The sequence below is a fragment of the Cetorhinus maximus genome, chromosome 32 (assembly GCF_964194155.1).
Source record: "Cetorhinus maximus chromosome 32, sCetMax3.hap1.1, whole genome shotgun sequence".
In the NCBI taxonomy this organism is placed as follows: Eukaryota; Metazoa; Chordata; class Chondrichthyes; order Lamniformes; family Cetorhinidae; genus Cetorhinus; species Cetorhinus maximus.
Window position 1 is genome coordinate 17,737,890 of NC_135910.1, and position 24,708 is coordinate 17,762,597.

Consider the following 24,708-nt stretch of genomic DNA (forward strand, 5'->3'; position numbering starts at 1 on the left):
GGGAGGGGTGTAGGGGCCCGGGGAAGGTTACAGAGATAGGGAGGGGTGTAGGGGCCCGGGGAAGGTTACAGAGATAGGGAGGGGTGTAGGGGCCCGGGGACGGTTACAGAGATAGGGAGGGGTGAAGGGGCCCGGGGAAGGTTACAGAGATAGGGAGGGGTGTAGGGGCCCGGGGAAGGTTACAGAGATAGGGAGGGGTGTAGGGGCTGGAGGAGATTACAGAGATAGGGAGGGGTGTAGGGGCTGGAGGAGGTTACAGAGATAGGGAGGGGTGTAGGGGCTGGAGGAGGTTACAGAGATAGGGAGGGGTGTAGGGGCTGGAGGAGGTTACAGTGATAGGGAGGGGTGTAGGGGCTGGTGGAAGGTTACAGAGATAGGGAGGGGTGTAGGGGCTGGGGGAAGGTTACAGAGATAGGGAGGGTTGTAGGGGCAGGGAGAAGGTTACAGAGATAGGGAGGGTTGTAGGGGCAGGGAGGAGGTTACAGAGATAGGGAGGGTTGTAGGGGCAGGGAGAAGGTTACAGAGATAGGGAGGGTTGTAGGGGCAGGGAGAAGGTTACAGAGATAGGGAGGGTTGTAGGGGCAGGGAGAAGGTTACAGAGATAGGGAGGGGTGTAGGGGCTGGAGGAGGTTACAGAGATAGGGAGGGGTGTAGGGGCTGAAGGAGGTTACAGAGATAGGGAGGGGTGTAGGGGCAGGGAGAAGGTTACAGAGATAGGGAAGGGTGTAGGGGCTGGGGGAAGGTTACATAGATAGGGAGGGTTGTAGGGGCTGGGGGAAGGTTACAGAGATAGGGAGGGTTGTAGAGGCTGGAGGAGGTTACAGAGATAGGGAGGGTTGTAGAGGCTGGAGGAGGTTACAGAGATAGGGAGGGGTGTAGGGGCTGGAGGAGGTTACAGAGATAGGGAGGGGTGTAGGGGCTGGGGGAAGGTTACAGAGATAGGGAGGGTTGTAGGGGCTGGGGGAAGGTTACAGGGATAGGGAGGGGGAGGTAATGGAAGACTTTGAACATGAGAATGAGAATTTTAAAAGTGAGGCATTGATGCAACAGGAGCCAATGTAGGTCAGTGAGCACAGGGGTGTGAGTTAAGATACTGAGTAGCAGAGTTTTGGATAAGCTCAGGTTTACAGAGGCTGGTAGGTGCTCACAAAGTTCCTGAAATATCCTTTGACTTCAACAAGAGCATCTTGCATTTACATGGAACCTTTAATGTAATAAAACATCTCTTCACTGGAGTGTTATAAAACAAAATTTGACACTGAACCACTTAAGAAAATACTAGGGCAACTGCCCAAAAGCCTGGTCAAAGGGACAGATTTTAAGGATCATCTTGAAGGAGGAGACGTTTAGGGATGGAATTTCAGAGCAGCCCAAACAGCGGAAGGCACGGCCACCCATATATAAAAATTCCTTCACAGGATGCAGGACTGGCAAGGCCAGCGTTTGTCTCCCATCCTTTAGTGCCCTCGAACTGAATGGCTTACTACTTCAGAGGGCAGTTAAGAGTCAATCACATTGCCGTGGGTCTGGGATCACAGGTAGACCAGACCAGGTAAGGACTGCAGATTTCCTTCCCTAAGGGGCATTAGTGAACCAGTGGGTTTATATAACAATCGATAATGGTTTCATGACCATTATGGAGACTAGCATTCCATTCCAGATTTTTTTAAAAAATGAATTAATTGAAGTTTAAATTCCACCATGGGTCCTGAAGATTAGCCTGGACCTCTGGATTACTAGCCCAGTGACATTATCACTACACCACCATCTCCTCTGAGCAGCTCACTGGATTCCGATTCTTCCAGTCCATGGAAATGGAAGTTTTCTGGTCTCGAACAACTCATTCATATGTAAATTCAAATGTATACGTTGAATTAATATGCTGCAATTGACATATAGATTAATTACATTTGTATCATTCATAAAATTATCACTACTCGGATATGGAATGCCTTGTTGTGGCAAGTTGTAAAGCTTAATAAACGTCTACAAATGAATGACTCTACAATGGAAAGGGGAGACAGTAATTTGCTCCCTTATCTGACTGGAGCACTATGTTGTCATAGAGCACAGCCAATCAATAAGCCAGGGCAAAAAAAATTAAACTCCATTCATTCAAGGCGGGTGATTTAGAATGGGGGTGGTTTGGGGAGGGTTTACACTAGGGGGGAGGCATTTAGACTGGAGGGGGAGGGATTTAGACTGGAGGGGGAGGGGTTTACACTGGATGGGGAAGGTCTTGCACTGAGTGGGGAGGGTTTACACTGGAGGGGGAGGGTTTATGCTGGAGGGAGAGGGGTTTACACTGGGTGGGAGGGATTTACACTGGAGGGGGAAGGGTTTACACTGGAGGGGGAAGGGTTTACATTGGAGGGGGAGGGTTTACACTGGAGGGGGAGGGGCTTACACTGAGTGGGAAGGGTTTACTCTGGAGGGGGAGGGTTTACACTGGAGGGAGATGGGTTTACGCTGGAGGGGGAAGGGTTTACATTGGAGGGGGAGGGTTTACATTGGAGGGGGAGGGTTTACGCTGGAGGGGGAAGGGTTTACATTGGAGGGGGAGGGTTTACATTGGAGGGGGGGGTTTACATTGGAGGGGGAGGGTTTACATTGGAAGGGGAAGGGTTTAAACTGGGTTCAGAGTCATAAAAAATTAGTGGATAGTCAAAGCTTGTGATTTTGCACTGCACTGGAGGGGGAGGGGTTTATGTTGGAGTGGGAGGGTTTACACTGGAGGGGGAGGGGTTTATGTTGGAGTGGGAGGGTTTACACTGGAGGGGGAGGGGTTTATGTTGGAGTGGGAGGGTTTACACTGGAGGGGGAGGGGTTTATGTTGGAGTGGGAGGGTTTACACTGGAGGGGGAGGGGTTTATGTTGGAGTGGGAGGGTTTACACTGGAGGGGGAGGGGTTTATGTTGGAGTGGGGAGGCTTTACCCTGGAGGGAGAAGGTTTACACTGGGATGGGGCAAGGGTTTGCATTGGTGGAAGGGTTTACAGTGGGTGGGAGAGGTAAACACTGGCTGAGGGGAGAGGATTACACCAAGAGAGTGGAGAGGTGTTTCACTAGGTGGGGGTGGGGTGGGCAGTGTGGAGGGGTGGGGACCAGGATAGTGCCAGTGATCTCCAAACAATAAACAGAGGGAGGAAATCTGGTAGATCCCAGCCCTTCCACAAACCCTCCCCTCCTTCTGTCATCATGAGTGGTCATTTATACCATTGAAACGGATACAACGTCAGTTTGCAATTTCCAAGGACAATTTCCATTGAGAGTTATTGTGCCATTGATGATACAACGAATGTGCACCGTCTCAAAGCACAATGCAACAGCAATCCCAACAAATCTTACCACCATCATCTGGAGGTTAGACAGCTCCTGCAAAGCCTCGAAGAAACAATTCTTCCTCTCACTCATGACCATCATTGCCATCGTGACATACAACGTAAGGGAACAGTAAAACACGCTCCTCATATCAAGGTTCACTTCAGCAGTATTGGACAATGAGCACAGGCGGCACGGAGGCTGGCTGGTGATGTCCTTCACTGCCTGAGATGGTCGCGTAGCGGCTCAGCTGGAGGGTCATCATCTTCTGAAAGACAAAGCTCAGGATTGGCAAAACTAAAATCCAGGTGTTCTGAGTTTTAGTTTTAACATCATTAGCTTCAATATTGAGGCCTGGCTGGTAGTAGATTCAATTTATTATCACCCTCACCAATTTAAACTCCTCTTCTCTTGCCAGAAAACAGTTCCATTAGCACCAACACCTCATCAGTACCTGACTCCTGTGGCCTTTCTATAGGTGTAAGTCTAGACAATGAGCAACAGCAGTCTAAAGGAGAACACTGCAGTTGGGCCTAGAGCATACCCTGGAGTTCACTTTACCTTAAGAATTACAGCCTAGCAACCCTATCTTGTTCTATATTTATGACTTCCTCTAGGGAGGTTTATCAAGCTGCCAAGTTATAAATCAGTCAACTCAGCACAGGCCTTTGTGGCCTCAAGACTTGACTATTCCAATGCTCTCTTGACCTGCCTCCCAGCACCCTCTGTAAACTTCAGCCTATCCGAAACTTTGCTGGCTGTATCCTAACTAGCACCAAATTCCACTCGCCCACCACCCCTTGTGTTCACTTTTTAAAAATGCATTCACGGGATGTGGGCTTCACTGGCTGGGCCAGCATTTGTTGCCCATCCCTAGTTGCCCTTGAGAAGGTGGGGGTGAGCTGCATTTTTGAACCACTGCAGTCCCTGTGGTGTAGGTACACCCACAGTGCTGTTAGGGAGGGATTTCCAGGATTTTGACCCAGCGACAGTGAAGGAACGGTAATATATTTCCACGTCAGGATGGTGTATGTCTTGGAGGGGAACTTCCAGGTGGTGGTGTTCCCATGTGTCTGCTGCCCTTGTCCTTCTAGGTGGTCGTGGGTTTGGAAGGTGCTGGTGCATCTTGTAGATGGTACACACACTGCTGCTACTGTGCGTCGGTGGTGGAGGGAGTGAATGTTTGTGGATGGGGTGCCAATCAAGCGGGGCTGCTTTGTCCTGGACGGTGTTGAGCTTCTTGACAGGCATTGACTCCCAGTCCGGCAATGCCTCAAATTTAAAAGTCACCCCTCCTCATCTCTGTAACCTCCTCCAGCTCTGCAACTCTCCAATTCTGACCTCCTGTGCATCCCTGATTTTAATCACTCTAACATTGGCGGCCGTGCCTTCAGCTGCCTGGGCCCTTAGTGTTAATATGACAATCATCTTGTTAAAACCAATTGCTAGTTAAACAGGTGATGGGCATTAATTATCCCATCTAAATAGAATAAAAAGGTACAGCTGGAACACTTTGTGTGGAAGCTATTAGGAAGTTAGTAGCACTGAAGAGTTGTCTTGGAAATAAACCAGCTTTAACCAAGAGACCAGCCTGGATTAATTCTTCCACCATAACCTCTTATTGTGAATAACATGGTAGCAGAGGGTGAACTTTAAGCTTTGCTGATTGATTGCTGTATATGAAGATTTCTGTCTCAGTCCCCTGAGGGAAATGAAGTGCACGGTTGCTGACAATTTAAGTTACAGATTGGTGGGAGGATGGTGCAAAATCATAAGCTTTAACTATCCACCAATTTTTTTCTGACTCTGAACCTTATCAGCAATGGAGGGCTGAAGTTGAAATGTGGACCGGGGTTACTGCTATACCCTGGAAGAAGCAAGGTATGGCTTTGGTGTTATCACTACCAGCCAAAAGTAAGATCAGGAATAAAGTATTTTCAGAGTGGAAAGTGGATGATTTGGATCATGAAGAGGGATTAAACCGTCTGATACAATTTTTGGATAAGTTGTACAAAAAGGATGAGTTATTAGAAGCGGATGAAGCTTGGATGATCTTTGATTGGTTTAGGAAATCAGATGATCAGCCCATGGAAGAATATATCATGGATTTTGATAAATGGTACAGGAGACTACAGCGATTTGAACTTGAAATTCTGGAATTGATATTGGCATTTAAATTACTGGACTGTGCTCGCATTTCCCATGTTGATAGTCTTTTAGTATTAACAGGGGTTCAGTTCCGGGGGAAAGAATCTCTCTTAGACCAAATGGCTGCTGCCCTAAAAAGATTTCTGGGGTAACAGTCGGTCCCTGTCACTTAACAAATGTGAACAACTGTGCTGTAAAACACAGGATAGAGGATTCAATGGTGGCTGAATTTTGCGGTTGACCAAATATTAGACAAAGATTCCAGTACAAAGATGGGGTTAATGATGAGAGGTCTAAAAATGGCTGTAACCCTAGCCAATTTGAGAGTCAGGACATAAATCATGTCTGGATTGTTTACTGTAGATGTTTAAATCCAAAAAAATGCACGGGGAATGGTTAATTGGTGTGATTCCCAGTACCATTACACAATGAACTGCCCACGGCGAAGGAATCGTGTTTCTGAAGTGGCCCAGGAGATGATTCATCTGAAACTGAAAATGATGATGGTGACTGCTGTGATGGGATTGTATTGATCACTGAGAGTTTGAATTCGGTGATGAGTATCTTGATGGTAGATTCCCTCAACTGTGCAGTTCTGGACAGTGGTTGCACTTCTACAGTATGTGGCATGGACTGGCCTGACTGCTATCTGGAGTGTCTCGATGAGGCAGATTGGCGGAAGGTCAAGGAGTATGAAAGCTCTACCTGCTTCAGGTTCGGACATGACAATACATTAACATCCTCCAAACAGGTGGTCCTCCCATGTAAGATAGCAGGGGTCAATCTGTTTATCAGTACTGATGTGGTTTCTAGCAAGGTACCGCTATTGTTGAGTCGATCTGTGATGAAGAAGGCTCGGATGATGCTAGATATGAAGAATGGTAGAGCAGTTGTGTTTGGGGAAAAATGTGGATCTCCATTTTACTCGGTCAGGCCATTACTGACTGCCACTGAGGAAGCCAGAGATTTCTCATCAAAAAGCCCATGAAGTTTTGTTAACTGCTGAGAATGAGAATTTAGTGGACAAAAAGAAGATCATTTGGAAATTACATCGACAGTTTGCACATCCGGCGCCACAGAAACTGAAGACTCTGCTTCGAGATGCGGGAGTGGTCGATAAAGGATATGATGATCTTATTGAACAAATCACTGCTCGGTGTGAAATTTGCCTTAAATATTGCATGGCACCACCACGTCCTGTTGTGAGCTGCCACTAGCCAGGGAGTTTAACGATGCAGTGGCAATGGACTTGAACGCTTGGGACAAGGACGGGGATATTATCTTTACTACACTTCATAGATATGGCAACCAGATTTAGCCTATCCACTGTGGTACATAGTAAAGACAAAAGGACGATTGTCGATAAGGTCATGGCGAAATGGGTAGGAACAGGATTAGGAACACCAACTAAGTTCCTCACAGATAATGGTGGGGAATTCACCAATGAGGAATTTCGAGATATGTGCGAAAATTTAAACATCACAGTTATGCGCACTGCAGCTGAGAGCCCATTTAGTGATGGTCTTTGTGAAAGAAACCATGTGGTAGTAGACATAAAATTACATAAAATATTGGCTGATGAAGCCAGATTGTAAATTGCAAACGGCGTTAGCATGGGCGGTGCACGCAAAGAACTGTCTGCAAACGGTTGGGGGATACAGTCTGCACCAGTCGGTGTACAGAAGAAATTCGAAGTTACCTTCAGTGTTGTCAGATGCTGCCCCTGCTCTGGAAGGGACGAGCATTAGCTCCACCTTTTTCTGCTCATCTGAACACTTTGCACACAGGCAGTAAAGCTTTCATTAAAGCTGGGGTTTCGGAGAAAATTCGGAGGGCCCTAAGGCACCTCATAAGACCATCGGGAACACAGTTTAGACAAGGAGACAAGGTATATTATAAAATGGAAGGCCAGAAAGAGTGGGAAGGACCTGGCAAAGTTATAGGGAGTGATGGGAAAGTAGTAATTGTGCAACACGGCAGTCAATCTGTTAGGGTACATTCTTCACGGTTAATTGGTACTGACTGTACTTTTACAGGCTCTGAACAGGAAATAGAATGCGAGAAAGCACCATACACTTCACATACACATACACTGGGTAGTTATGAGGAGCAGATGATGGCAGATACAGGGTTGACTGACTATGAACAAAGTAATACTGAGGTACAGGACAACGCTATTTGTCCAAAAGGGCAACTACCCAAAGTAGGAACAAAGGTAACCTACATGCCAGAGGGGAGCAGTGTGTGGAGGGATCCCACCATCGTAGGGAGAGCAGGAAAGGCCACTGGTAAATACATACATTGGCTAAATGTGCAGGATGAAGGACAGGAGACAAGACCTATCGATTGTCAAACTGAGGTAAAGAAATGGAAACCCAGGAAGTGCAGTTTGAGTTCTGACCGTGGACCAGAAAGTGGTCGTGACCCTAGAAAAAAAATCACGGACTTGCAAATGGGGTTCTGCTCGCATGGGGGGACGATCATATAGTAGCCCAGAAAGGGAGAGGAATGTGAGTAGAGGCCATAGCTTAACAAGGAGGACCAGAGAGCAAGCTAGCAATCTCAGTAGGAGTAGAAGCCCTTATGGCAGAGGGATTCTAGTAGCTGCTAATAAATTGGAAAATAAGCTGATAAAGGAAGCCAAACGAAAAATGTTAGAAAGTTGGAAGGAATTTGGGGTATATTCTGAAATACCTGACAGAGGACAGCTAGCTTTATCTCACAGGTGGATCTGTACAGAAAAGGTAATCCCAGACGGCACAGATAAGGCCAAAGCGAGATTGGTAGCCGGAGGCTTTGAAAAGAAACTAGGGGATCAGGATGTCAGAGTGGACTCACCTACTGCGGGGAAAGTGAGCTTGAAGATTTTTTTAGCTATTTTGGTATCCTATTCCTGGGAGTGCGAATCGATTGATATAAAAGCTGCATTTTTACAGGGGGAGAAGTTTCAAAGGGAAGTTTTTTTGAAACCATCCAAAGAAGCCGGGGATGTAGAAGGAAAGTTATGGAAATGTGTTTATGGGTTGAATGATGCGTCAAGAGTCTGGTGCTTTTCCGTGAGGTCTGTCTTGTTGAAAACAGGTTGCATTCAGTTAAAGGCAGACCCCGCAATGTTCTACTGGTACCATAAGGAGAAACTAGCTGGGATCTTTATCATGCATGTTGATGATTTCCTGTGGGGAAGATCTGTAGAATTTGAACAATGGGTAATCGAGAAGATAAAGAAGGAATTCAAGGTTGGAAGTCAGGCTTCAGGGGCCTTTAAATACATAGGTTTAGACATTAAGCAGAGCAAGTTAGGAGTGACATTGAATCAACAATCTTGTCTAGAAAATGTTAATTATATCCCAATAACTCTGGTTAGATCCTCACAAAAAGAGGATCCTGCTACCAAGGAAGAAATGGAACAGTTGAGAAGTTTGATTGGGCGGTTGAACTGATTGTGCACTCAGACTAGGCCTGACGCTAGTTACGATGTGTTGGAGCTGAGTACCATGATGAAACATGCTACAGTTGAGCAAGTTCTGAGAGCAAATAAAACACTTTAAAAAAAAAAAATAAATTCTGAGAGTTCTGTGCTCAAGTTTCCAGCCTTGGGTGATCCAGAAGAGATGAGGTTGGTCATTTTTAGCGATGCTTCACATGCCAATCTTCCAGATGGGTACTCTAGCACAGCCGGGTTTATCATATTCTCTAGCACAGCCGGGTTTATCATATCCTTGGTGGGAAAGAATGATAAATGTTGCCCACTGGCTTGGGAGGCCAAGAAAATAAAAAGGGGAGTGAAAAGTACCTTAGCTGCTGAAACGCTGGCCTTAGTAGAAGTATTAGATATGGGGGTTTATTTATCCAATATATTGACAGAAATATTATATAAGGGGCAATGTGGGGAAAGTTTGCCCATAGAATGTTATGTTGATAACCGGTCTCTTTGGGACAACATTCATTCCATAAAAAGTGTCTCGGAAAAAAGTCTATGAATAGAATAGGAGAGAGGAAGACAGACAGACAGAGAGTGGGAGAGAGAGACAGATGGAGAGGGAGACAGACGGAAAGGGACACAGACAGAGAGAGAGAGTGGGAGAGGCAGACAGGCAGATGGGGAGAGAGAGAGCGACACAGAGCGAGAGACACACACACAGAGAGACGCAGACGGGGGGGAGGGGGAGAGAGAGACACACAGACAGACAGCGAGAGGGAGAGAGAGACACACAGAGAGACAGGAAGAGAGAGAGAAAGGGACACAGGCAGACGGGAGGGAGATAGACAGAGTGGGGAGGGAGAGAGAGAGAGGCAGGCAGACGGGGGAGGAAGATGAACAGACAGAGGGTGGGCAACGGAGACAAGAAAGAGACAGAGAGTGGGAGGGGAGGCAGACAGGGAGAGAATGGAAGAGAGAGGGAGACAGGCAGAGGGTGGGGGAGACACATGGAGAGGGAGACAGACAGAGAGCGGGAGAGGGAGAGAGCGGGAGAGGGAGACGGGGTGGCAGAGAGAGTGAGCGTGAGAGGGAGACGGTGGGGGCAGAGAGAGTGAGCGGGAGAGGGAGACGGTGGGGGCAGAGAGAGTGAGCGGGAGAGGGAGACGGGGGGGCAGAGAGAATGAGCGGGAGAGGGAGACGGGGGGGGCAGAGAGAGTGAGCGAGCAGGAGAAGGAGACGGAGGGAGAGAGAGAGAGAGTGGGAGAGGGAGATGGGGGAGAGAGAGTGGGAGAGGGAGATGGGGGGAGAGTGGGAGAGGGGGAGAGGGAGACGGGCAGAGAGAGAGAGAGAGTGAGAGAGGGAGACGGGGAGAGAGAGAGAGAGTGGGAGAGGGAGACGGGGAGAGAGAGAGTGGGAGAGGGAGACGGGGAGAGAGAGAGAGAGAGTGGGAGGGGGAGATGGGCAGAGAGAGAGAGTGGGAGAGGGAGACGGGGAGAGAGAGAGAGAGTGGGAGGGGGAGACGGGCAGAGAGAGAGAGAGTGGGAGAGGGAGACGGGGGGAGAGAGAGTGGGAGAGGGAGAACTGGAGAGAGAGAGAGTGGAGAGGGAGATGGGCAGAGAGCGAGGGAGTGGGAGGGGGAGACGGGCAGAGAGAGAGAGTGGGAGTGGGAGACGGGGAGAGAAAGAGATAGTGGGAGGGGGAGACGGGCAGAGAGAGAGAGAGTGGGAGGGGGAGACGGGCAGAGAGAGAGAGTGGGAGGGGGAGATGGGCAGAGAGAGAGAGAGAGGGAGAGGGAGACGGGGAGAGAGAGAGAGTGGGAGAGGGAGATGGGGGAGAGAGAATGGGAGAGGGAGACGGGGGGAGAGAGAGAGCGGGAGTGGGAGACGGTGGGAGAGTGGGAGAGGGGGAGAGGGAGACGGAGTGAGAGTGGGAGAGTGGGAGAGGGAGACGTGGGGTGAGAGAGGGAGAGAGAGAGTGGGAGGAGGAGGCGGGGAGAGAGAGTGAGAGTGGGAGAGGGAGACGGGGAGAGGGAGAGAGTGGGAGAGGGAGACGGGGAGAGAGAGAGTGGGAGAGGGAGACGGGCAGAGAGAGAGAGTGGGAAAGGGAGACGGGGAGAGAGAGAGAGAGTGGGAGGGGGAGACGGGCAGAGAGAGAGAGAGTGGGAGAGGGAGACGGGGGGAGAGAGAGTGGGAGAGGGAGAACTGGAGAGAGAGAGAGTGGAGAGGGAGATGGGCAGAGAGAGAGGGAGTGAGAGAGGGAGACGGGGAGAGAAAGAGATAGTGGGAGGGGGAGACGGGTAGAGAGAGAGAGAGTGGGAGGGGGAGACGGGCAGAGAGAGAGAGTGGGAGAGGGAGACGGGGAGAGAGAGAGAGAGTGGGAGGGGGAGACGGGCAGAGAGAGAGAGTGGGAGGGGGAGACGGGCAGAGAGAGAGAGAGTGGGAGAGGGAGACGGGGAGAGAGAGAGTGGGAGGGGGAGACGGGCAGAGAGAGAGAGAGTGGGAGAGGGAGACGGGGAGAGAGAGAGTGGGAGGGGGAGACGGAGGGAGAGAGAGAGAGAGTGGGAGAGGGAGATGGGGGAGAGAGAATGGGAGAGGGAGACGGGGGGAGAGAGAGAGCGGGAGTGGGAGACGGTGGGAGAGTGGGAGTGGGGGAGAGGGAGACAGAGAGAGAGTGGGAGAGGGAGACGGAGAGAGAGTGGGAGAGTGGGAGAGGGAGATGTGGGGTGAGAGAGGGAGTGAGAGAGTGGGAGGAGGAGGCGGGGAGAGAGAGTGAGAGTGGGAGAGGGAGACGGGGAGAGAGACAGAGTGGGAGAGGGAGACGGGGAGAGAGAGAGAGTGGGAGAGGGAGACGGGGAGAGGGAGAGAGTGGGAGAGGGAGACGGGGAGAGAGAGAGTGGGAGAGGGAGACGGGCAGAGAGGGAGAGTGGGAGAGGGAGACGGGGAGAGAGAGAGAGAGTGGGAGGGGGAGACGGGCAGAGAGAGAGAGAGTGGGAGAGGGAGACGGGGGGAGAGAGAGTGGGAGAGGGAGAACTGGAGAGAGAGAGAGTGGAGAGGGAGATGGGCAGAGAGAGAGGGAGTGGGAGGGGGAGACGGGCAGAGAGAGAGAGTGGGAGAGGGAGACGGGGAGAGAAAGAGATAGTGGGAGGGGGCGACGGGCAGAGAGAGAGAGAGAGGGAGGGGGAGACGGGCAGAGAGAGAGAGTGGCAGGGGGAGACGGGCAGAGAGAGAGAGAGAGTGGGAGAGGGAGACGGGGAGAGAGAGAGTGGGAGAGGGAGACGGGGTGAGAGAGAGTGGGAGGGGGAGACAGGCAGAGAGAGAGAGTGGGAGAGGGAGACGGGGAGAGAGAGAGAGAGTGGGAGAGGGAGACGGGGAGAGAGAGAGTGGGAGAGGGAGAACTGGAGAGAGAGAGAGAATGGGAGAGCGATAAATATCAGCCAGGACACCAGGGAAGAAATCCCCTGCTCTTCTTTGAAAAGCGCTGGGATCTTTTGGTTTACCGGTGAGGTAGCATCGGCAACAGAGCAACTCACCCTCACTGCACTGGGAGCGTCAGCCTAGAATATGTGCTTAAATTTCTGGAGCGGGACTTCAGCACAGACCTTCTGCATTAAAAGCGAGAGTGCTAACTCTGGTGCAAAAGTTTGAAATGACTTTCAGAATAGCAAATTAGCCAACCCGGAAACTCCGCTCCAGGTAACTGCAGCCATGATTTTACAGTCTCCGGTATCAGCTTGATTGTAAATCCAGCAATAAGTCCTTTTTGACATTAGCAAACATTCCTCTGCAGGTAACCTGATGCCAGCTGCCTTTGGGATCTGCTTGTGGAGTGTCTAGTGTCAATGGAGCTCAGTTCAAAAATCTCTGGATAGGATCACCCAAGATTAAGTCAAGAGATTTAACAGTTGAAAGCATGACTTGCACTAGTACAATACTGGCTAAGTATAAAAGTGCCAACAGACAGTACAAGTTCTTGACTCTGAATGATGAATTACCTAAAAGCGTCTCACAATTCCGGTTGAAACTCAGAAACACTTCCCACAGGTGTTGGCTGCATTTGTTAAATGTTCTTTCACACTCCTGATGATGATGACACCTCTCTCTGGATAGCACTCAGGGTGTTGGATGTCCTCATCCTCTCGGAAGAGTGACGCACAGATATGGAGGAGGACTAATGGGTTTTCCAACTTATCAGCAATAATAATTAACAAAATAATAATAATTAGCAAACGCCAAAGCCGTGGGCACACACAGCCACAAATGATCAGCTTCCTCTTCCAAGAAACTGAGTGTCAACAAGTTCCTCTCAGCATTTCTTGGCAATACCAGCAGTGAGCTCGACACTGACTAGTAAGGAGCTTCGGTGACAAGCCTTCACAAATCATTACTGGAAACTTCCTTTCTCCTTCAACGGAAGGCAGTCTTCAGAGCTGGAAACATTTGGGGACCGTTTAAAGCAGGAAATATTGATTCTCCGCCTGGCTATTTCCTGGTAAAAACTTCTGTTTCTGTGTATTAGGGGTCTCAGGAGGAGAAGGGCACAGGAACTTTCTACTCACCATTTCTTCCCTTAACTGTACTGTCAGAGGGTCAGTACTGAGGGAGTGCTGCACTGTCAGAGGGTCAGTACTGAGGGAGTGCTGCACTGTTAGAGGGTCAGTACCAAGGGAGCACTGCACTGTCAGAGGGTCAGTACTGAGGGAGCACTGCACTGTCAGAGGGTCAGTACTGAGGGAGCGCTGCACTGTCAGAGGGTCAGTACTGAGGGAGTGCTGCACTGTCAGAGGGTCAGTACTGAGGGAGCACTGCACTGTCAGAGGGTCAATACTGAGGGAGTGCTGCACTGTTGGAGGGTCAATACTGAGGGAGTGCTGCACTGTCGGAGGGTCAATACTGAGGGAGTGCTGCACTGTCAGAGGGTCAGTACTGAGGGAGTGCTGCACTGTCAGAGGGTCAGTACTGAGGGGGTGCTGCACTGTCAGAGGGTCAGTACTGAGGGGGTGCTGCACTGTTGGAGAGTCAGTACTGAGTGGGTGCTACAGTTACATAGGGTCAGTACTGAGGGAGTGCTGCACTGGCAGAGGCTCAGTACTGAGGGAATGCTGCGCTGTTGGAGGAGCAGTACTAAGGGATGTTACACTCTGAGGATCAATACCGAGGGAGCACTGCACTGTCGGAGGGTCAGTACTGAGGGAGTGCTGCACTGTCAGAGGGTCAGTACTGAGGGAGTGCTGCACTGTCAGAGGGTCAGTACTGAGGGAGCACTGCACTGTCAGAGGGTCAGTACTGAGGGAGTGCTGCACTGTCAGAGGGTCAGTACCAAGGGAGCACTGCACTGTCAGAGGGTCAATACTGAGGGAGTGCCGCACTGTTGGAGGGTCAATACTGAGGGAGTGCTGCACTGTCGGAGGGTCAATACTGAGGGAGTGCTGCATAGTCAGAGGGTCAGTAGTGAGAGAGTGCTGCACTGTCAGAGGGTCAGTACTGAGGGAGTGCTGCACTGTTGGAGAGTCAGTACTGAGTGGGTGCTACAGTTACATAGGGTCAGTACTGAGGGAGTGCTGCACTGGCAGAGGCTCAGTACTGAGGGAATGCTGCGCTGTTGGAGGAGCAGTACTAAGGGATGTTACACTCTGAGGATCAATACCGAGGGAGCACTGCACTGTCGGAGGGTCAGTACTGAGGGAGCACTGCACTGTCAGAGGTTCAGTACTGAGGGAGCACTGCACTGTCGGAGGGTCAGTACTGAGGGAGTGCTGCACTGTCAGAGGGTCAGTACCGAGGGAGCACTGCACTGTCAGAGGGTCAGTACTGAGGGAGTGCTGCACTGGCAGAGGGTCAATACTGAGGGAGTGCTGCACTGTCAGAGGGTCAGTACTGAGGGAGTGCTGCACTGTCAGAGGGTCAGTACTGAGGGAGTGCTGCACTGTCAGAGGGTCCGTACTGAGGGAGTGCTGCACTGTCGGAGGGTCAGTACTGAGGGGGTGCTGCACTGTCAGAGGGTCAGTACTGAGGGGGTGCTGCACTGTCAGAGGGTCAGTACTGAGGGGGTGCTGCACTGTCAGAGGGTCAGTACTGAGGGAGCACTGCACTGTCAGAGGGTCCGTACTGAGGGAGTGCTGCGCTGTCAGAGGGTCAGTACTGAGGGAACACTGCACTGTCAGAGGGTCCGTACTGAGGGGGTGCTGCACTGTCGGAGGGTCAGTACTGAGGGAGCACTGCACTGTCAGAGGGTCCGTACTGAGGGAGTGCTGCACTGTCGGAGGGTCAGTACTGAGGGAGCGCTGCACTGTCAGAGGGTCCGTACTGAGGGAGTGCTGCGCTGTCAGAGGGTCAGTACTGAGGGAGCACTGCACTGTCAGAGGGTCCGTACTGAGGGGGTGCTGCACTGTCAGAGGGTCAGCAGTGCAGCATTCCTTCAGTTTTGCGCTGGGAGTGAGGTTGGAGTGGGTCTTGAACCCACAACCTCCTGGATCAGAGGTAAGAGTGCTGCTCCATTGAATCAAAGCTGCCAACTAAATAATGCAACTGATGCTCGATCAGATTGTTTGCTTCTGTCTTGGGCTGCAGTTTGCAGACTGAAAGCTTCATCCAGATATTCAGAGCTCCAATGTTCCCAGCAAAGTGTTGACTATCCGGGACCACAGTCCAGTGTCAGTTACCACGTAAACAGTGGGGGTGGTGGTGGCATAGTGGCATTGTCACTGGGCTGGTATTCCAGAGACCCAGAGTAATACTCTGGGGTTTGAATCCCACCAAGGTAGATGGTGAAGTTTGCTATTAATAAAAGATATCTGGAATTAAAAGTTTGATGATGACCATGTCAGTTGTCAGAAAAACCCATCTGGTTTACTGAAATCTGCCGTCCTTACCCGGTCTGGCCTACACATGACTCCAGACCCACAGCAATGTGGTTGAATCTTAAAATGCCCACTGAACAATGGGCAAAAAATGCAGGCCTAGCCAGCGATGCCCACATTCCAATGAATAAGTTTTTAAAAAGTCACATGGTGACTGAGTGACAAAGTATTTCCTTTGATCTGGTAGCAAAGGCACGACTGCAGGGAACCTTTAGCAAGCAACGTGGCTTTCTTCAGTGAGTCAAGATCTACGAGATGAGGCATGTTCCATGCATCAGTATCCAAAGCACATCATACCTCGCCTCAGCCACTGTACTCCCACATCCGGCATGGTTACTCATCACTGAGGATCATGACTCCTGTTCATGGTCATGAGCAGATGAATGATATGGAGTGGGGGTGCAATGTGCGGGTGTGAGCCGGCCATTCTCCACCTTGTACTCTTGGTCATTGCTGGTCACTCCGTGGGTAAAGCTCAAGAGTGTTTCTGTGGGCTTCTTATTCTGAAGGTTGTGTGTTCAATTCCTGCTCCCAATTTATGCACAAAAATCTAGGCTGCCACTCCCAGTGTCATACTGAGGGGGTGCGACACAGTTGGAGGTGCTGTCTTTTGGATGAGGTGTCTTAACAGTCCCTCTCTGTAAAAGATCCCATGGCACTACTTGAAGAAGAGCAGGTGCCTTGGCCCATACTTATTGTGTTATGGAAACTGGGTTGATCCTGCCTGTTAACATTCACCCTTTTCCCTCTTGAAAGGCAGGAACAAAGCAAGACCCGTAATTAAATCCCAACTCCTTACCTTCAAAACAAAAACAAAACTACCTGGGAAAACTCAGCAGGTCTGGCAGCATCTGCAGAGAGGAACACAGTTAACGTTTCGAGTCCGCATGACCCTTCAACAGAACTAAGTAAAAATAGAAGAGAGGTGAAATATAAGCTGGTTTAAGTTGGGGTGGGACAAGTAGAGCTGGATAGAGGGCCAGTGATAGGTGGAGATAACCAAAAGATGTCACAGACAAAAGGACAAAGGGGTGTTGAAGGTGGTGATATTATCTAAAAGAATGTGCTAAATTAAGGGTAGAAAGCAGGACGAGCAAGGTACAGATAGCCCTAGTGGGGGTGGGGGTGGGGTGAAGGAATCGAAATAGGCTAAAAGGTAGAGATAAAACAATGGATGGAAATACATTTAAAAATAATGGAAATAGGTGGGAAAAGAAAAATCTATATAAATTATTGGAAAAAAAAAGGGGGGGATCGGAAAGGGGGTGGGGATGGAGGAGAGAGTTCATGATCTAAAATTGTTGAACTCAATATTCAGTCCGGAAGGCTGTAAAGTGCCTAGTCGGAAGATGAGGTGCTGTTCCTCCAGTTTGCGTTGAGCTTCACTGGAACAATGCAGCAAGCCAAGGACAGACATGTGGGCATGAGAGCAGGGTGGAGTGTTGAAATGGCAAGCGACAGGGAGGTTTGGGTCATGCTTGCGGACAGACCGAAGGTGTTCCGCAAAGCAGTCACCCAGTCTGCGTTTGGTCTCTCCAATGTAGAGGAAACCGCACTGGGAGCAACGAATGGAGTAGACTAAGTTGAGGGAAGTGCAAGTGAAATGCTGCTTCACTTGAAAGGAATGTTTGGGCCCTTGGATGGTGAGGAGTGGGGAAGTAAAGGGGCAGGTGTTACACCTTCTGCGGTTGCATGGGAAGGTGCCGTGGGAGGGGGTTGAGGGGTAGGGGGTGATGGAGGAGTGGACCAGGGTGTCCCGGAGGGAACGATCCCTGCGGAATGCCGCCAGGGGGGGTGAAGGGAAGATGTGTTTGGTGGTGGCATCATGCTGGAGTTGGCGGAAATGGCGGAGGATGATCCTTTGAATGCGGAGGCTGGTGGGGTGATAAGTGAGGACAAGGGGGACCCTATCACGTTTCTGGGAGGGAGGAGAAGGCGTGAAGGCGGATGCGCGGGAGATGGGCCGGACACGGTTGAGGGCCCTGTCAACCACCGTGGGTGGAAAACCTCAGTTAAGGAAGAAGGAAGACATGTCAGAGGAACTGTTTTTGAAGGTAGCGTCATCAGAACAGATGCGACGGAGGCGAAGGAACTGAGAGAATGGGATGGAGTCCTTACAGGAAGCGGGGTGTGAGGAGCTGTAGTCGAGGTAGCTGTGGGAGTCGGTAGGCTTGTAATGGATAATGGTGGTCAGTCTATCATCAGAAATTGAGACAGAGAGTTCAAGGAAGGGAAGGGAAGTGTCAGAGATGGATCATGTGAAAATGATGGAGGGGTGGAAATTGGAAGCAAAATTAATAAATTTTTCCAGGTCGCGACGAGAGTATGAAGCAGCACCGAAGTAATCATCGATGTACCGGAGAAAGAGTTGTGGGAGGGGATTGGAGTAGGACTGGAACAAGGAATGTTCCACATACCCCATAAAGAGACAGGCATAGCTGGGGCCCATGCGGGTACCCATAGCCACACCTTTTATTTGGAGGAAGTGAGAGGAGTTTAAGAAGAAATTGTTCAGTGTGAGAACAAGTTCAGCCAGACGGAGGAGAGTAGTGGTGGATGGGGATTGTTCAGGCCTCTGTTCGAGGAAGAAGCGGAGAGCCATCAGACCATCCCGGTGGGGGATGGAGGTGTAGAGGGATTGGACATCCATGGTGAAGAGGAGGCGGTTGGGGTCAGGGAACGGGAAATTGTTGATATGATGTAGGGTGTCAGAGGAATCACGGATGTAGGTGGGAAGAGACTGGACAAGGGGACAGAGAATGGAGTCAAGATAGCAAGAAATGAGTTCCGTGGGGCAGGAACAGGCTGACACGATCGGTCTGCCAGGACAGTCCTGTTTGTGGATTTTGGTTAGGAGATGCTCTCTCTTCTCAGGATGATCCCCTGCATTACCTCTTCCTGTCTGTCCACCCAGAGACCACCACACTTACCTGGTCCTGAATGACAGGACATAAAGTCTAGGGACTGCTTGCAGTCCCAGACCTGACCAATCTGCATTATCAACTTCCTATCTGACTTACTGTCAGTTTATAACTGCTTGTGAATTGCCTTCAATCATTTGTTCATACTAGAGGCACTTATGTTTTTTATTTGCTCTTGAGGTGTGGACTACCCTGGCAAGGTCATCATTTATAAGACCGAATTGGGTGGAAATTACAGCACAGAAACAGGCTATACAGCCCATCTGTTCCATGCTGGGGGTTTGTGCTCCACACGAGTCTCCTCCCACCCCTCTTCATCTCACCTTATCACTGTACCCTTCTATTCGTTTCTCTCTCATGCGGTTATTCAGCTTCCTCTTAATTACATCCGTGGTATTCACCTCAACCACTCCCTGTGGTAGCGAGTTCCAGTAGCTATCCTAAATTTCTGACCCCTAGTTTGGATTTTCCCCACATCGCCCACACTTCTCCCTCGTTATCATGAAGACATTGGGACTCGCACATAGACCACTGGGCAGGGCTTCCAGTGCCTGAAGGGCTTTTAAAAAAAAAAACCAGTTGGGGTTTAATGACAATCTAGCAGCTTTCATAACCGCTTTGCCAAGTTAATTAAGTATGATTTCTTTTTAAACACTTGCTTATGGGATGTAGTCATCATTGGCAGGGAGAACATTTATTGCCGTAACTCAATGTCCTTGTGAAAGCAGAAAGTGTGTCACCGTCTTTGACCACTGTAGTCTGTGAGGAGAGCTAGTTGACGCAATGGAGTGGCCTGATCGGCCATTTCAGGGGGCCAGTTCAGAGTCAATAACCACACGGCTGTGGGTCTGGAGTCACATGTAGGCCAGGCCGGGTAAGGCTGGCAGATTTCCTCCCCCAAAGGATGCGATTGAACCAGATTTTGACATTCTCCTGCTGCCAGGTTTGGGTAGGGCTGGGGGAATGGGGTGGGGTGGGAAGGGGGTTACGGGGCCTGTAATATTCCTTGGATGACCTTCCCACCAGATTCCCGGCTGCCCCAACCTCTCCACAACTTCACCGTGGGGAGGCCTGGGCAGGCTGGCCTGCCCTTTCCCCAGTTGAGGCCCCCTTAAGTAGCCAATCAATGACCGCTTGAGGGCAATTTCCTGCCCAGCCTCAATTTTCAGGTGGGTGAGAGGGGTTCAGGGATGGAGGGGTGGGGGGGGCGGTGGTGGGAGGCCTGGAAAGTGACTCAGCCCAGGCCTCTTTCAATATCGAGCCCCCACCTTCCACAAGGCCTGCCCCCCCCACCCCCCAGCTAGTGCTCCTGCCACCCCCCGTCAACAACCCCCTTCTGCCCGTCCCCTTGGGTCTCACCTCTTCTCCCCACCCAGAGACCACCACACTTTCCTGGTCCTAGACGACAGGGCGTAGAGTCTCGGGACTGCTTGCAGTCCCAGGCTTGACCACTGCAGCTCCTAGGGCTAGATAGCTGCTGGCCAATCAGGTTGGCCAGCAACTCTCTGAGGTGAATGTCCTGCCAAGGGAGGGGCAGAAGTCTCACTTCCAGCTAACTTGAAGCATTAAATGGCTGCATAGCACCTAGTATCAGTGGGGATGTGTTCGCCACCGACTCTTCAGGTGGGCTGGCCAGGAAACCTCAGGATCCAAACAATCCTGAGCCAGGTTGCCAGCGCAGCGTCATAACATCTACATTATGGTGTTTATTGTGGATTGCTATACTCTAGTGCTTATCTCAGATGCTGTGAGACTTTTATTAGTGATCCCAGTGTTAATTTTTAGCTAATCACTGGGACCCTATGCCACTCCTCACTCCAACCTACCTGCTGCTCCCAGATGATTGAACCTCGCCGAAAAGACTGTGGTTAGAAATCTCTCACCTTGCGAAAATGGTTTCAGCAATTCATGCCAATAGGCACAGAACAGCATGGCTTGAAGGGTGAGGCATGAAGTGGTGTCATTGTCAAATTCAACGGGCTCACTCCCGAAATTGTGGCGACCTTTGACCTGGAAGCAGCACAGTAAGGGATATTTGTAATTTCTTTAAAATGTCTGCAGAACCTGTGATTGCTTTTAAGAATGTTTTAAGAGCTTTCGTCAATTGTAAAGGGCTGAATGAATGAATTGCACCTTTGGTCGCTTGTTGGGAAGAGAGACATTCTGCCCAAGATTTTCGTCTTGCGTTCATCAGGACAGATGCAAGAATGCCAAATTTCAAAGGGAACAACAATTTAGACTGCGTGAGAAAAGGGGTGCTGAGCGTTTGGCAAGTCGGCTCTGATTGGTCAAGATGTTGCCACAGCCAGGGGGGAATATAGGGGTACAGTAAGAACTTATTGAAAGGGAACAAATTACTTAAAATCTCCAAGCACGTTGGCAGTTAAAGGTTACCAGATGAACCTTGCACAGCCTTAAGGGCCTGCAAACAACAGAAAGGCCTTGGGGCCGGACTGTAGTCAGAGGATGACAATAACAACTAAGATTAAGTGTGCTCTTCAACAGATAGGGGAAGAACAGATGGTCCTAGTTTAGGTAGGAGGGAAGGTCTCTGCCTGGGTGAAAACAAATAGGGACATACGGTGCATGTACTTGTTATCAGAGATGTCTGTTTAATGTAAACCTATATGTTGATGAGATCGGAATCTGGAAACTGTTCTTGTACATGACCAATAATGTGTAAATATATTGAATACTTGTAGTTTAGCAGAGTGCTATCTCAAGCTGCATTGAGATGGTGTTCCCCTTGCAATTGCTTGAATAAACGATCGTGACCTGTACCTGAGACTCCTGTGGTCCGTTTGTCAAAGTGACCGCAACACCATAGCAGATTCACCAGGATGCCACTGTCCTCTATGCTTTTGTTTATTAAAAAAAAAGGACAATGTCTGGACATGTCTGTAAAGGTGCCTTTCGCCTGCAGAGGACAGATCCCTGCATAAGAACAAATGCAGCTTGTAGCAGGTATAAGTGAGCTACATTGCAAGCCTGACTGATAATCTTCAATTGGTTGTTAGTGTAATTCTTAGCACACTCAGGATTGTTCAGCAAGTGCTGCCCAATCACAGAATCACATCTAACGTTAAACATTATATTCTGAGTTTTGCAAGCACGGGTTGGTTGAGTATGGTCAGTCCTCTGTCTATTGCAAACAGCCAAGAGGACATGCTGTTTGATGCAATCCGCCAGTCGTTGGGATGTACAGCCTACATACCTGGCATCACATCAGCATTGAAATTCATATAATACATTACTTATTTGTGTGATAGGCAGAATGTTGTGTGATAGGCAGAATGTTATTTTGGCTTGACGGCAGCATCCTGTTAGTGGAAAACACCACTCGTGTTGCCACTGCATAGTAGCCGTGTTAAACGGCTAGCTTCACCTGTTGCTCAAATTTGTGGGTTTCTTTACCCTTCCAGGCCTGTCCTAATGAGTGCAAGACAGAAAGCTTCAACAGCATGCCCCTTACTTTAGCAAATTGTACCTTTCTTGGATAATAAGAAATGCTGGTCCATGTGACCTGGCAACCTTGGATGACCTAGAAGCAGTACCAACAGGAAGGAGGTTAAGATATGAATGCCATGTGGCCAGAAACAAAAGAGAGTTGCAGACACAAAGGAGAGCTACAAGCAGAGGAACTGGAGAGTGAAGGTGATCAGCACGTAGGTGCAGACACAAAGAGAAAACAGAGAGAGAGAAAGAGGAACACAGAGAATTCTTGTGAGGAAAAGAAGCAATCACTCTCGGGAAGAGGTCAATTTTTCTGTTTGGCAGAAAAGAGAACAGGAGCTCTTGGAGGCAATGTGTGAGCTGGCTAAAAAGGTCTAAAACGTACAAAGCTATGCAAATACCTCAGACGCTAAAGAGCTGGGGTTTTTCCATAGAAGTGGCCCAACCATGAACTGGGGTGTTATTAATTGGTTGGTTGACAAGGATCTCTGGAAATCTATACCATCTGCACTGTCGTGAGAGGGAGAGAGCATTCATAGAGTTGTGCCTTGCTGATGATAATTGGAGCCTTGTTTTTAGGTATTTGTCAAAACATGAAGAATAATGTTTACTTCCTAACTCTAACAAGCTGGAGCCACTACAGCTGCTAATGTGTATGTTACTGGACCAGGCATCCGGAGACCTGTAGTTTAACCACCATGAGAGAAGTTTGAGAATTTGAACTGAGTTTGAATAAAGTGCCATGAAGCTGTAAACATGTTATAAAACCCAATCTGACCCTATTCCTTCACCAACCTGGATGACACTTAACATGATGTAGAGTAAAGGGTTAACTCTAACGCTAGCTACTGAGCATGTGGCCAAGAAGCTACGTCACACTTATGTGGTCACATTCACTGACAGAAAATGACTGAGAAGCATCTTAGAGAGTAGCTCCAGCTATGTCTTGGCACTGCTTAAGCTTTGTAAATAGATAGTACATAAATCAACGTGTTTTTGACAAGATCTTTGCCTCCAGCAGAGTCGCCTCTCAAGTAAGAAGCTAATGAACTCCAAAAACATTATAACAGAGCTGAAAAGTCCCTGCAGAACACGTGAGAGAGCGAGAGAGAACTTTGAAGTAGGGCGGAACATCAACTAGGATTCTCTCTCCAGATTGCTATCTGTCAGCCTCTATGGCAACTTGTGCACCCGGAGCCAGTCAGGACGAGGACTGGGGACAATTCCTTCCTTGGGGAATAGACTAAGGAAACTTAATATCCAGCTGGCAGATGACCAAGTGTGTAGGGTGGGAGCATGAGAGGTGTTAAATAAACTCCACAAATAAAACAGGACTACATCTTTACCTGTAACCAGGGTAAACGTAAATCAGTTGACATGGAGAATTCTCTGGGATATTTAACATGATCATAAACAGGACATCACACAAATGCATTTATTAACTTGGAATGGTGTCAGCAAATTAGAACAAACTTTAGACAAACTCTGCAACCCAAAATAGAAATATTTCAAATTGTGACTTAATAAATTTAATAACATAAAGCAACAGACAACATTGCAAAAAGTGCGCTCCTGCTGAAATAATAACAATTATAACAATAAGAGCAATCGCAGTTAAAATACTGTTTGGAGCTAAATCAATCTGTAGCCTACACAAAACTGTGCAAAAGAGAGAGAGAAAGTTTGAAACTTCAGGCACTTTGGATGAATTACTGCTTAATTTTTGAGAAAATCGAGAAAATATACTATCGTATTTCTGTGGACTCACCCTATGAGCTTGAACTGTGTGGAGGAGCCTTCTGTGTTTCTCTGTGGCCCTGGGTCATTGGTGTGAATTCGCGAGTCAATTTCAGCTAGACATATGTGTGTGGAACTCATCCAACCCCTACACCCCACCCCTCCCACACCCAGCAGCTCTTAGTTAGCTGTGAAACAGAGCCAATAAAATCAGAGTTCTCATTTGATTATATGGTCAGCTTTTAATCTTTCAGGACTGTTGCTTGTGACTCAGTGGGTAGCACTGTCCCTCACCTCTGAGTTAAAGGTCCTGGGTTCCAGTCCTAATCCAGAGACTTGAGCACAAAATCTAGGTGAACACTCCCAGTGCAGTACTGAAGGAGTGCTGCACTGTCAGAAGGGCAGTGGTTTGGATGAGCTGTTAAACAGAAGTTAAACAGACTGTTCGCTCAGGTGGGCATATCAGATCCCCTTGATGTTATTTTGAAGAAAAGCGGGAGCTTTATCTCTGATATCCTGGCCACTCGTTCTCCCTCAATCAATCAGCATCTCTATGAGCAGATTATCTGGCCTTAATTGCATTGTTGTTTGTACGTGCTTCTGTCTGCCATGTTTTCTACATTATAACAGTGTCCACACTTCAAGAAGTACTTGGCATAAAACACTTTGGGATATCCTGGGGTCATGAAAGGTCACAATAGAAATGCAACTCTTATTTTTTTGCCCACTGATCTATGGTGAAGTCTAGAATCTTACCCAATGGCAAAAAAACAGCTCATCAATAATTTGTCTCTGCCCATGAGCTTTCACCCCTAACTCACCTACCTTTGCTGTGTTCTGTTCCAGAAAGCC

At 49.1% G+C, this 24,708-nt stretch overlaps 1 protein-coding gene across 2 annotated transcripts in view; it reads right to left on the reverse strand.

The window, feature by feature from the left end:
- LOC144671506 (uncharacterized) overlaps positions 1-23,976 on the reverse strand; it is a 48,112-nt gene extending 24,136 nt beyond the window's left edge. For both annotated transcript variants that reach the window (XM_078533466.1, XM_078533465.1), the window contains exons 1-3: positions 23,888-23,976; positions 20,550-20,676; positions 3,348-3,588 (exon numbers count right to left, since the gene is read on the reverse strand). In XM_078533466.1, coding sequence (XP_078389592.1) covers positions 3,348-3,470 — 123 coding nt within the window. In that variant the 5' untranslated portion in view covers positions 3,471-3,588; positions 20,550-20,676; positions 23,888-23,976. The remainder of the gene's footprint in view (positions 1-3,347; positions 3,589-20,549; positions 20,677-23,887) is intronic.
- Between the last annotated feature and the right edge of the window lie 732 nt (positions 23,977-24,708).